General features: G+C 35.9%; 2 protein-coding genes across 2 annotated transcripts in view; both read left to right on the top strand.

The window, feature by feature from the left end:
- The window catches only part of capn1 (calpain 1), a 43,673-nt gene extending 38,787 nt beyond the window's left edge, over window positions 1–4,886 (top strand). The window contains exons 17-22 of the mRNA XM_007236091.4: window positions 547–611; window positions 740–808; window positions 1,190–1,268; window positions 2,246–2,362; window positions 2,485–2,543; window positions 3,546–4,886. Coding sequence (XP_007236153.2) covers window positions 547–611; window positions 740–808; window positions 1,190–1,268; window positions 2,246–2,362; window positions 2,485–2,543; window positions 3,546–3,572 — 416 coding nt within the window. The 3' untranslated portion in view covers window positions 3,573–4,886. The remainder of the gene's footprint in view (window positions 1–546; window positions 612–739; window positions 809–1,189; window positions 1,269–2,245; window positions 2,363–2,484; window positions 2,544–3,545) is intronic.
- A 1,193-nt stretch (window positions 4,887–6,079) lies between these two features.
- On the top strand, window positions 6,080–12,431 carry LOC111194243 (uncharacterized). The gene is made up of 4 exons (XM_022677716.2): window positions 6,080–6,139; window positions 8,504–8,809; window positions 11,520–11,654; window positions 12,149–12,431. The coding sequence occupies exons 1-4, from the start codon at window positions 6,082–6,084 to the stop codon at window positions 12,328–12,330; spliced, it is 681 nt and encodes a 226-aa protein (XP_022533437.2). The 5' UTR covers window positions 6,080–6,081; the 3' UTR covers window positions 12,331–12,431.
- The last annotated feature ends 209 nt before the right edge of the window (window positions 12,432–12,640 follow it).

The raw sequence follows: 12,640 nt of genomic DNA, 5'->3' as shown, positions 1-12,640 counted from the left end.
TTTCTCTCATTTTGCTATTTGTAGGTATGTTTGAGTAAAATGAACATTGTTGTTTTATTATATAAACTACAGACAACATTTCTCCCAAATTCCAAATAAGAATATTGTCATTTACAGCATTTATTTGCTCCAAGCACAAAAGATGCAGAGCTTTCAATCCTCGAATAATGCAAAGAAAACACGTTCATATTTATAATGTTTTAAGAGTTTAGAAATCAATATTTGGTGAAATAACCCTGGTTTTTAATCACTTTTCATACATCTTGGCGTATTCTCCTCCACCAGTCTTACACACTGCTTTTGGATAACTTTATGCCACTCCTGGTGCAAAAATTCAAGCAGTTCAGCTTGGTTTGATGGCTTGTGATCATCCATCTTCCTCTTGATTATATTCCAGAGGTTTTCAATTTGGTAAAGTCAAAGGAACTCATAACTTTTAAGTAGTCTCTTATTTTTTTCCAGAGCTGTATATAAATATAAAGCATAAGAGCTGATACTGTATCCCTGGAGAAGTGAATGTCTACTAAACGAGAGACACTTTTACAGATAAGGACTTGAAGACCGATGGCTTTGGGCCTGAAGCTTGCCGCAGCATGATCAACCTTATGGACGTATCCTTTTTTTATTTTTATACTAATTACTTCATAGAGTGTAGATGACAAATTTTGACTTAATGATGACTAGAAGTTGACTAGAAGACTCTCTGTATTGTCTTATTTTCTTTGACCGCTGTATTCAGACAGATGGCAGCGGTAAACTGGGACTCACAGAGTTCCATGTGCTGTGGGAGAAAATCAAACGCTATCTGGTAAGATTATTCTCTGTCTGTTTAGCTATTTATATACATACATAGAAATGTCTAGGACTATATACTGCATTTAAGGTCTTCATTTGAAGATCTCTGCTTTCAACACATTACATTATTTTTCTCCTCTCCATTGTTTCATTCGTCTTGTCACTTGTATCTCAGATGACATGAAAATAGCTTGAGATAACTTGGTGTCTATTTTTTTAAACTCTCTGCACTTCTGAATAAAAAGGATTATAAATGGAAACAACTCTTTTTTTTTTTAGTCAAAGGAACATTTTTATTGAACTCCAACCTACAAAAGAGTGGGAACAGAGTAGCTCGGCTCTTTATTTAGCAATTCAAATGAAGTTCATTTCTCTTTCTGTCTGTCTCTCTCAGACGGTGTTCAGACAGTTTGATCTGGACAAATCTGGAACTATGAGCTCATACGAGATGCGCATGGCCCTCGAAGCAGCAGGTGAGTCCATCCATACATTTATATTTATCTTTTGTTATTTATATCATACAACAGGGGTGTCCAAACTTTTTTTGTTGGGGGCCCAAAGGAGACGCATTCTGTAATAAAACAAATAATGAAATATACCACTTTAAATAATACATCTTCCTGATTATTTTCATTTACACACCATTTTGCTTGACTTACTATCTTTATCTGTCTTTAACAGTGTTGTGTGAACTAAGATTTTTCAAATAGATGTTTCATTTCATGATGTCTCTTAATATTAAACTTCTTAATTACTGCACTTTTAGACTATTTTGCCCTTTTTCTGCGCTACAACTGAACACTCTCTCCACTTTTAGACTCTTTGGCCCATTTTTCTGCGCTACAACTGAGCACTCTCTCCGCTTTTAGACTCTTTGGCCTGTTTTTCTGCAGTACAACTGAACACTCTCTCCACTTTTAGACTCTGGCCAGTTTTTCTGCGCTACAACTGAACACTCTCTCCGCTTTTAGACTCTTTGGACAGTTTTTCTGCACTAGAAATGCGCACCCTCTCCGCTTTTAGACTCTTTGGCCTGTTTTTCTGCAGTACAACTGAACACTCTCTCCACTTTTAGACTCTTTGGCCAGTTTTTCTGCACTAGAAATGCACACCCTCTCCGCTTTTAGACTCTTTGGCCTGTTTTTCTGCAGTACAACTGAACACTCTCTCCACTTTTAGACTCTTTGGCCAGTTTTTCTGCGGTACAACTGAACACTCTCGCCGCTTTTAGACTCTTTGGCCAGTTTTTCTGCACTACAACTGAACACTCTCTCCGCTTTTAGACTCTTTGGCCCGTTTCAGACACCTAGCGTTCAAACTTTGAATCTCACATTATAAAAACCTGCTTAACAGCGGGCCAACTTTCATTTTATTTCTAAAATACCTCGCGGGCCGCTCCAAAACAGGAAACATGCCACAAATGGCACAAATGTTTTTCTTCTTTTTCCAGGGTTTAAGCTGACCAATCATTTATTCCAGCTGATCATTCTGCGCTACACAGAGGAAGACCTGACTGTGGACTTTGATAACTTCGTCACTTGTCTAGTGCGCCTGGAGACCATGTTTAGTAAGTGGACATTGATAACTCTTAAATAAAAATTTCTAAATTCTTATTTATCCTATCTGATTGAGCTTTATTATCCACTCAACTCACTCTAATCTTGCTTTATTGTGTTTTTCTTTCTGCAGAGACGTTTAAGACGTTAGACACAGACGCTGATGGATTCATATCCCTAAACTTCAACCAGGTTTGAGAATAAGCTATTTTCTTATTATTACCTTTCAAATAGTATTTAAAAAAATAAACAGACTAATCCTAATAGTGCCCTCTGATACTGGTTGTACTGAAATGTTGAGTAATGAATATTTAACAGACAAACCCAAACTAAGGGCAGACAATCTGTTCTTTTTCTCTTATTCTTGAATCAATAATTTAGTACATTTCTACAGCCCTAAATATTCAGTAGCATCCAGCTGCAACTTCAGAGACTAAACTCCTGAGTATAAGGAAGCCACATACAGGCCAGAACTGTTTGCTAGCACTTGCTTTGTCATTTTGGGCTGAAACTACACTGACATGCCAAAGGACCTGAAACAAAAACTGTAGTTATATAGTTATTTATATGTATACATTTTTTATTCCCTTTTCCCTCAAACATACAAGTAAATACTAATATTTTAATTGACACCACTAATATAAATTTAATTGCATTTTACACTTACAATCATTCTTTTGATCATATTTAAATATCCACTATAAAAACTTCTTTAAAACATCTTAAAAAAAAAACAAATGTAATTAATTGCAGTTAATCTGAGAAAACTTTTAATTGATTGACACCACTACTATTTTATGTCAGTGTAAAATGGTAGTGTTGAGTTCTATTATAAACCAAAAAAAAAAATCCATACTTTGCCAGGAAAGGGGGTCCATGTTCACTAAAAATCCCAACAATAAAAAATGGAAGTTTGCCTCTTGTACTTTCGTGAGATTTATTAGGTGGTTGCCAAGTAGAATTCTAATTATTTCTATCTAAACCTAGTGTTTTTTACATTTATCCATTTTTTTTTAGAGCCTTGCAAATGCATTGGTTGGATTACTGATCAATTTTGACTTCTACATTTTCTGCTGTTATCAGATTATTAATTGCATGTAAAAAGACTCAACTGTAGTTTTAAAAAAGTGTGGTCTTTTAATAAACTGGCTTTTGTACTGAACTTATCTTTTTATTCTTCTCTCCATTTTGCAGTGGATCACTTTAACCATGTTTGCATGAACAGACGGACATACGGACGGATGCCTGTACGCCTGCACTGAGACCCCACAGCCCTCACAGCCAGAAGTGCCTTTATCTTTTTCTTCTTTTTGTTTATGGTTTTAGAGTATATTTCTCGAGGTGATGGGATCAGTCAGATTTTAGTCGTCTTTTTATCTGCTTATTTTCTGAGGTGTGCTGGTTTAGGGACTGATCTAAACATTTTATGTTTTACATTTTAAATTGTATTGGTTCGTGGAGAACCGAAGCCAAGTGAGGGCATGCAAGCATAAGCCAAAACCCACATTCTGATACGGCCATGCCACATTTTAACCCTCAGCGACTGCTGATATTATTGACAGGTGCCAAACACTGTAGCTGGGTATATTTTCTTCATTTATATGACATTTCTGACCAGACCTGTGCCAAAATACATAACCATACTTGTCCAGTTTGGATAATCGCTGCACTTGAGCTTTATTTTACTGCCAGATTTGAGACTGTTTACACTTTTAATGCCAAATGATTCACTTTTTTTAGTCTTTATCTACCAGTCAGTGCCAGCGCCTCAGACTGGGGTACAGTGAACAGTGTAGATTATTAATCTGACCAGATTCCCAGTAGTTACAGACTGAAATCTACACAGACAGTGCCACTTTATTTTAAGTACTGGGATTTCTGATGCAATCAGTGGTTTACATTGTATTTTCTTTTTATATGAATCATATCTACAATCAGTTTCATGCCTAAAAATGGGTTTGGACATTTTTATTATTTTAGTTATCAGTAATCAGATCATTCTTCAATCAGATTTCCTCTCTCAGCAGCTCTTCTTAAACGCTCATTATGCACAGTGTTGTATGCATAGAGAACAGCATGCTGAAAGCACTTAGGGCAGGATGTATTGAAAGGCACTGAAATGCATGGTGTCATCACACTGCTGCGCTCCATACAGAATGTTTTCTAATCCACATACATTCCCCTTCATTTCAGACTGATTCACCATGCTTGCTTTAGCCTGCCTAGTATAAAGCATACATAATATTTCAAAAGTCCAAATAAACTCATGATAACCTGTGGATGCAGAGATTAAATAAATCAGAGCAGGTGATGTCACTGTATGTTATACTCTTGCCAAATAGACTGTTTTTTTTATTATTATTTTTAGATATGTAACCTTTTCAGATCTGTCAGTACAGATGCCTGCAAGGTAGCATGCTCTCTATGCCTTTATTTACACAGTCTGATCAGAAGGTACTTTCTGGATTTTCTTTAAAAAGCATAATGCTGCATATTCTATGTTTCTGTTTACAATAAATAATTTTTTTTAAAATACGTCTTGTGTATGTCAGTCAATTCAGTTTAGCACTGAAGCTTAGTTGTCGTGTGCAATGTCAAATTTATATATTTAAACTTGTTTTTTGTTGTCTACAACAAAGTTCAACAATAAATACTTGGTGGAATAGCCCTGGTTTGTATTCAGCTTTCACACATCCTGGCATGCTCTGATTAATTAAGAGAATTAGTACATGCCTTTTCAAGCTGCACAAGGTGTACTTTTCCAGTCATTATGATGGCGAAGAAAAATCTAAAATATTCAATATTCATATTCATATTTGCAGAGGGTTAAGTGGGGTGTACATATAAATGTATAACAGCCATTGCACCGAATGGGTGCCCTTTGTGTCCCCAAGGAAATTCGATTTTTCATTGTTGTGTGAGCCCAAATCCCAACTATTTTTTACCGAATAAATCCATAATATATAAGTTAAAATACACATTTTAGTTGTGTCCCTGGGTTTTCACTCAGTCCTGTTATCATAAAACCTTACGACATCTGAAACATTCTACAAGTCACATCTACAACAGGAAGTGACATCAATTGGTTCTTCTGAAGACCATGGGGAGACCAAAATTAAGTTCCCTCATTTGTTTTACTATGTATTTGATCTTATTGTAACTATGACTTAGGAGGTCAATCTCAACACTTATTACTGTTAGCTAAATTAATTCCTACATCTAAGTTTCTTATTTAGCTATTTTTCATGTTTTTGCTAATTCTATGTCATAAATATTAATTATTTGAACATGCAGTCAACCGTTTTTGAGAGAAAACCAAAGAAATTAGTGAACTTGCTTTTAAACATGCTTTTTAAAATGTCAAATTAGTTTTGTAAACATTTTTGGCTTAGAAACCTTGTAAATATTAAGTAAAGTTACCTGAGTTTAACCAGTACTTGTTTTTAATAGTTAAATATATGTGTTATTAGATTCAGAGTTGAAACCAAACAACAAGTAAATGGTACCCATTCTGTGTGTGTGTGTGTGAGAGTGCAGGAACAGAAAATGTCTCTGTGGTTGGCTTTAAAACCCACTGACGTATGAATAATAAGTGTGTGTGTGTGTGTCTTTAGCAGGAATTTCAGAGAATAAGAGCCAGTTGTGGTCATTGTGTTATTTGTGTGTGTGTGTGTGTGTGTGTGTGTGTATATGATATAAGGTGAACACTAGATCAGGGCAGTGCAGAATGATGCAGTCCAGCTCTGTGCTGTTGTGTGCTGTGTTTATAACCTGCCTCTGTTACTGCGGTGAGTCCAACACATACACATTCACACGCCTAATCATCTAATCTACATAATATACAAAATATAATATAATAATATAGAAATACTAATAATACTGATAGCACATTAATAATAATAGTAATATAAATGGAAATCATATTAGTAATGGCAATAGTTGTGTCTAGTGTATATCAGTATATCAGTAGTAGTAGTAGATACCAGTAATGGTTAAATAATATACACATCGTGTACACTCTAAAACTAATGATAACTTAGAGGGATGAAAAATGTTAGTTTGACACCAATTTTACTGTTTTTCTCACTTACACTTCTCTGTTACATTTAAATTAAATGTTGTCCAGTGATACAGCCCTATTCTCTCTCGTAGCAGGCTTCCATGCTTTTGCTACATGAAGTTATAAAAAGGTATTTGATCATAATATGACAAAACTAAGAAATGCATTATTGGTTTCCAGTGTTGGGAGTTTAACGAGTAATCTAACTAATTACTCTGACTGTAACTATAACGCCGTTACCATTTCCAACACCCCGTTACTGCACGTTACATTAGCCGCTTTTTTTTGTTTTGTTTTGTTTGTTTTAACTTCGCTTTGCCCTGGTTAACCCCTCCTCTTTCCGGTGAACTTGAGCTTCTGGCCGCTGTGCCTGTGGTTTGGCGTGGTGAATCGAGGCACAATTGTGACTATTTGCGTGCTCTAATCAATTCAGTGATTGCCATGGACAGCCCAAGTTCCGATTTGAGGACGTTAAGCTCTTTTTAGCTGCTCCGGTTTTTGTGGTGCTGCTGCTTTCTATTTTAGAGCTTAGATTCTCTGGAACCCGACCAGACCCGAGGACCGACCCGAAATTGGGCTCCTATTTATATTTTATATAAAGCTTTGGCGTGATAATCACAATGTTGCTAAGTAACCAATTATTGTTCACTAAAGCGAACGAAATAGTTAAAACTGAAAAAAAAAAACATTTGTGTTAACTGAATCTAATAAAAACGGTAATTAAAAGGAAAAAAACATAACGATCTCGAACTGTAGCTATTGTGTGTTTATAAAACTAACTGAAACGAACTGAAATTACTGATAGAATACCCTCACCACCTCGTGGTCTGTGGCGTTAGTTCTTGTGTAAAGCGCTCGCGCTAGCCGCAAAATACAACAGAAAACACTGAAAAACTGCAGAACTATGTATGGGATTACAATTTGAGCGCCAAGCAGATGAAAGAGAAACAGGAGATACAGTGTGTGAGAACATTTACCTGTGAGTAGCTCATACCAGAAATATCTCTCTCTCTCTCTCTCTCTCTCTCTCTCTCTCTCTCTGTCGTTTATTAGATTGATCTCTCTGATGAGATGTGTGAAAACTAATAGACCACCCTAAAAACAAATTAAAACTTACTGAACATTAAAAATAACAAACAAAATAAATTTAAACTATAATAAAAGCATTGTGTGTAGCTGTTCTTAAAAATCATTTTAATTAAATAATAGTTTTATGCTTTTATGTTAATTAACATAATTCTGATTATATTTCGCTCATTCAATCAGCCCGAAAACAGACAGTTTAAGGGTCGGATCGGGTCGGGCTCATGATGACAGTTCATGGTTCGGGCAGAACGTGCACAGGTTCGGGCTGGGTCGGGTCGGATTTTTTGGGCCCGATCTAAGCTCTATTCTCTTTTGGTGAAGCTGTTGTATAATACCATTTTAACGGTCATTAGATTGTTGTTTTTGTCCATTATTTTGTTTTGTTTATACATACATATTTCCTTTGAGTGTGGCTTGGTTTGTTTAATTTCATACCAAGACGCGTTTTTCAGTTTTTGAACAACACTGTTGATTTTAGGGAGAATAGTGAGAAACCAAATGCAAGTCTAACATGGAAAAGAGGTTACACTGCTGACACTTATATGTATTTAGGAACTGTATAAATATGACTTTTAGATACATTTTAAGTTAGCTATTGAGGGCAGGCAGTTAAAATATACCAGAAGCAAGCTGAATACCACAGTTTCCTACATGTTTTCATTCATGTTGCCACTATATTGCCACAATATTTATTGAACATTTTTAACATCCCAGCAGAAACACCAACAAAGTACAATACATTTACCTCAGCAGTACTGTTTTAGTTACACATTCAGCCTTTTTATTCAACCTTAATGCAGTTTTAGTCCTTATTGTACCTCGGTGCCATTTACTCATGGATTAACCTCAGCTAGGCCTGTTGTATATTTATTTTAAGAGTTCCAAGCAGACTGGGTTTTTATGAAATTGTGTAGGAAAATACACATTATTTGATTATTTTAATTTGAGTATGTTCTATTATTCTTCCTTTATATCAGATATTAATATGTCTTGTATTTTACTTTAGACTACAGACCAGACTTTCACGTAATTCAGACTCCATCTGAAGTCACGGTGAAGGATGAGGACAGTATGAGCATCTTCTGCTGCTGGAATAAAACCATCCTTAATGTTAAAGTGAAATTGATTAAACCAAACCAGAGTAATAATTATCTTTATCCAACAAAAATAAATAGTACCTGTTCAGAGTTCTCTATAAAAAACGCCTGCATGAATGATACTGGACTGTACATCTGTGAAGTTATACAAGACATCCCCAGACTGGATATTGTGAAAGGGAATGGGACGACTGTGACGCTTCAGGAGAAAAACAGTAAGTTTAATTTTGCAAACTTTAATTTATTTTTATTTAACATTGCCTATTATTTTAGAGATCTATACTGAGCGATCGCTTTTTAGGGTTCAAAATATTTTTCTAACCCCCAGTTCTAACAGTAAAATATAAAGATGTATACATGCATCCTTTACTGTTGATTTTACATCACAAGCACGGTTTGACAAGGTAGCTCAACTCAACAGAACACCGGTCAAAGCAAGCACTGTTCGCTTCCGATTTTATGATATGGAGCAGACACTGAGGCTACGAATGCTTGAATTTTTGAGCCAGGAGTGGCATAATGTCACCGAAAAGCAGTGTGAAAGACTGCTGGAGATCATGCAGAGACACATAAAAGCTGTGATTAAAAATCTGGGTTATTCTGCCAATTATTGATTCTAAACTCTCCCTTAGATAAAACTTTAGTATTTTTATTGTTTCTACATTAATATGAACTTGTTTTCTTTGCATTATTTGAGGCCTGAAAGCACTGCATCTTTTTCATTAATCATGATATGTTCTCATTTTCTGCAAATGAAAATTTTCTTATATGAATATGGGATAAATGTGGTTAGTAGCAGTATATATGTGGTTTGTATATTAAAATATTAGTGGTTTGAAAAAGTGTTGGCCCCCTTGGGGATCATCAAGATGTTTCTGGCAGAATTGAGACGAACCTTAATGTTTTTTTTTCTCAGCAGTGGTTTTTGTCTTGGCACATTTTTGCTCAGTCTCTTTCTCATGGTTATGAACACTGACCTTAACTGAGGCAAGTGAGGCCTGCAGTTTTTTTAATATTGTTGTGGTATGTGAGCTTCTTGTACCACAACATTTACACCTCCTGCCTACACCCTCACACCTCCCTCTACAACACAGACCTGATCTTTATCACTGACACACACTTTTACCACAGTTTAACCAGCAGTTAACTCATACATTTTTCTTATTATTTTTTACAATATTTAACAATAGTGAATACAGCCCCAAAGTTGTATACAAGTTGTATTCTAAAGTTAGAACAGAACGGAACATGCTTTTCCTTTTGTTTTATTTGATTGCAGTATTATCACATCTTTCATTTCAAAACTCTCAACATTATATTCCCTTTTGGGGACAGATCAGGACTGCAGGCGGTCTAGTACCCTCTTCCTCTTCTACAGCCATGCCTCTGTAATGTGTGCAGCATGTGGTTTAGCATTGTCTTGTTATTCACTGAATATAGTAACTCTGTATTGTAGTAGAGAAGTGGGCGGAGCTTCTGGACATGGTGAACATAAGGCTTGTGTTGTGTACAGTAAAGTTGTAAGTGGTATTAGTGAATATAGTAACTCTGTATTGTAGTAGAGAAGTGGGCGGAGCTTCTGGACATGGTGAACATAAGGCTTGTGTTGTGTACAGTAGAGTTGTAAGTGGTATTAGTGAATATAGTAACTCTGTATTGTAGTAGAGAAGTGGGCGGAGCTTCTGGTCATGGTGAACATAAGGCTTGTGTTGTGTACAGTAGTAAAGTTGTAAGTGGTAGTAGTGAATAAAGTAACTCTGTATTGTAGTAGAGAAGTGGGCGGAGCTTCTGGACATGCTGAACATAAGGCTTGTGTTGTGTACAGTAAAGTTGTAAGTGGTATTAGAGGATATAGTAACTCTGTATTGTAGTAGAGAAGTGGGCGGCGCTTCTTCTGGACATGCTGAACATAAGGGTTGTGTTGTGTACAGCAGTAAAGTTGTAAGTGGTATTAGTGAATAAAGTAACTCTGTATTGTAGCAGAGAAGTGGGCGGAGCTTCTGGACATGGTGAACATAAGGCTTGTGTTGTGTACAGTAAAGTTGTAAGTGGTATTAGTGGATATAGTAACTCTGTATTGTAGAGAAGTGGGCGGAGCTTCTGGACATGGTGAACATAAGGCTTGTGTTGTGTACAGTACAGTTGTATGTGGTATTAGTGGATATAGTAACTCTGTATTGTAGTAGAGAAGTGGGCGGAGCTTCTGGACATGGTGAACATAAGGCTTGCGTTGCGTACAGTAGTAAAGTTGTAAGTGGTAGTAGTGAATAAAGTAACTCTGTATTGTAGTAGAGAAGTGGGCGGAGCTTCTGGTCATGGTGAACATAAGGCTTGCGTTGCGTACAGTAGTAAAGTTGTAAGTGGTATTAGTGGATATAGTAACTCTGTATTGTAGAGAAGTGGGCAGAGCTTCTGGACATGGTGAACATAAGGTTTGTGTTGTGTACAGTAGTAAAGTTGTAAGTGGTATTAGTGAATATAGTAACTCTGTATTGTAGAGAAGTGGGCGGAGCTTCTGGACATGGTGAACATAAGGCTTGTATTGTGTACAGTACAGTTGTATGTGGTATTAGTGGATATAGTAACTCTGTATTGTAGTAGAGAAGTGGGTGGAGCTTCTGGACATGGTGAACATTTATATACATATAAAAGATTTTGATCCAAAACTCCCACATTTGAAACATTTTTGGAAATGTTTTTTTTTAAACTATAACAGTTATACCAAAAATACCCTTTAAGCTTCACAGTAAATAACAAAACCTATACAAAATACTTTCAATACAAAAAAAACATGGATTTTCAAAATTATAACAATATTACCATGTACAATATGAAATGGCACAGCCATAATATGAAGCATCTTTAACTACAGTTTTTACATTGCACATTTGCTAAAGTTTCGGTCTTTAATTTGTATTTTTACAGAGAATAAAAAGTGTAAAGACTGTTTTCTGGATGACGTCCTCATCTACATTCTACGGTGCCTGCCCTTCATCACTCTGCTCTTAGTGATGTGTTGTTTCAACCGATACACCAGCAAGCGAACACGGCCCAAAACAAGTGAGTTTCTAATTAAAATTAAATTAATTGTGATTTAAATGGATTGTTAAAAAATATTTCTTAACATACATTTTATTACTAATAAGCAAGGTTGTACGCTTGGCGCCTGTGTTGCCAAGATAGCAATGAACGTCTGACTGTTGACGTATGTCTAGGTTGTATTCAGTCAGTGGAGCACCTGTGTTTTCAATTTTCATTCTGTGTTTTTGAGTATATGGTTTTGTTAATTTATGAAATATTGTCCAAATGTAAAAAGCATTTACATCCAAGCAAACCACTGTGTGTTTAGTAGGAATATATTAGACACTGCAAGAATGGTGGTGCCAAGACACAGATGCCATTGATTGGAATATTCTGTCCCCTCACCCAACTTAGGAGTACTACTGCTTTCAGTTTAAAATAAAAATCAGTTTTAAAGTTGGTTTCAGCAGTAGATATTTAACCAATGGGGGAAATCAGACCATCTGAAAAAAAATCCTGTATGTGTTCATAAGGCAGACAGAATATCCTCAACCCAGAAGAGCAGGAGGGAGTGCTGGAGGAGGAGTATGAGGAACCAGGAGAAGAACCTTATCTGAATGAAGAACTGATGGAAGAAGGAGAGTGGAGAGAAGTGGATGCAGAAAGAGGGGAAGAACTAGAGCCAGAAGAGAGACAGGAAGAACAATTCTGGTGAAATGAAAAAATAATGATGATCACATAAAGATGAAAAAACTGTAAAACTGTGTTTCTGATTAATTAATTAATTCAAAAATAAAGCATTGTTTAATCACTGGATTTTTTTGTTCTCTAAATGTTTTTATATTTTAGTGTTTTCCAGCTCCAACACAAATACTATAGTTCATATTTATTCCTAAACTTAAATATTTCTAAGAAGAAATAGACACTGTGTGCTCCAGGAAGTTGCAAAGCAGCACCGTTCAGGTTTTGTTATGGAATTGGGGTCAGTACAAAAAATACAAATGATCAAATACAAATTATATAAT

Source organism: Astyanax mexicanus, chromosome 8 (genome assembly GCF_023375975.1).
Source record: "Astyanax mexicanus isolate ESR-SI-001 chromosome 8, AstMex3_surface, whole genome shotgun sequence".
Classification (NCBI taxonomy): Eukaryota; Metazoa; Chordata; class Actinopteri; order Characiformes; family Acestrorhamphidae; genus Astyanax; species Astyanax mexicanus.
This window is presented reverse-complemented; position numbering and strand designations above follow the sequence as displayed.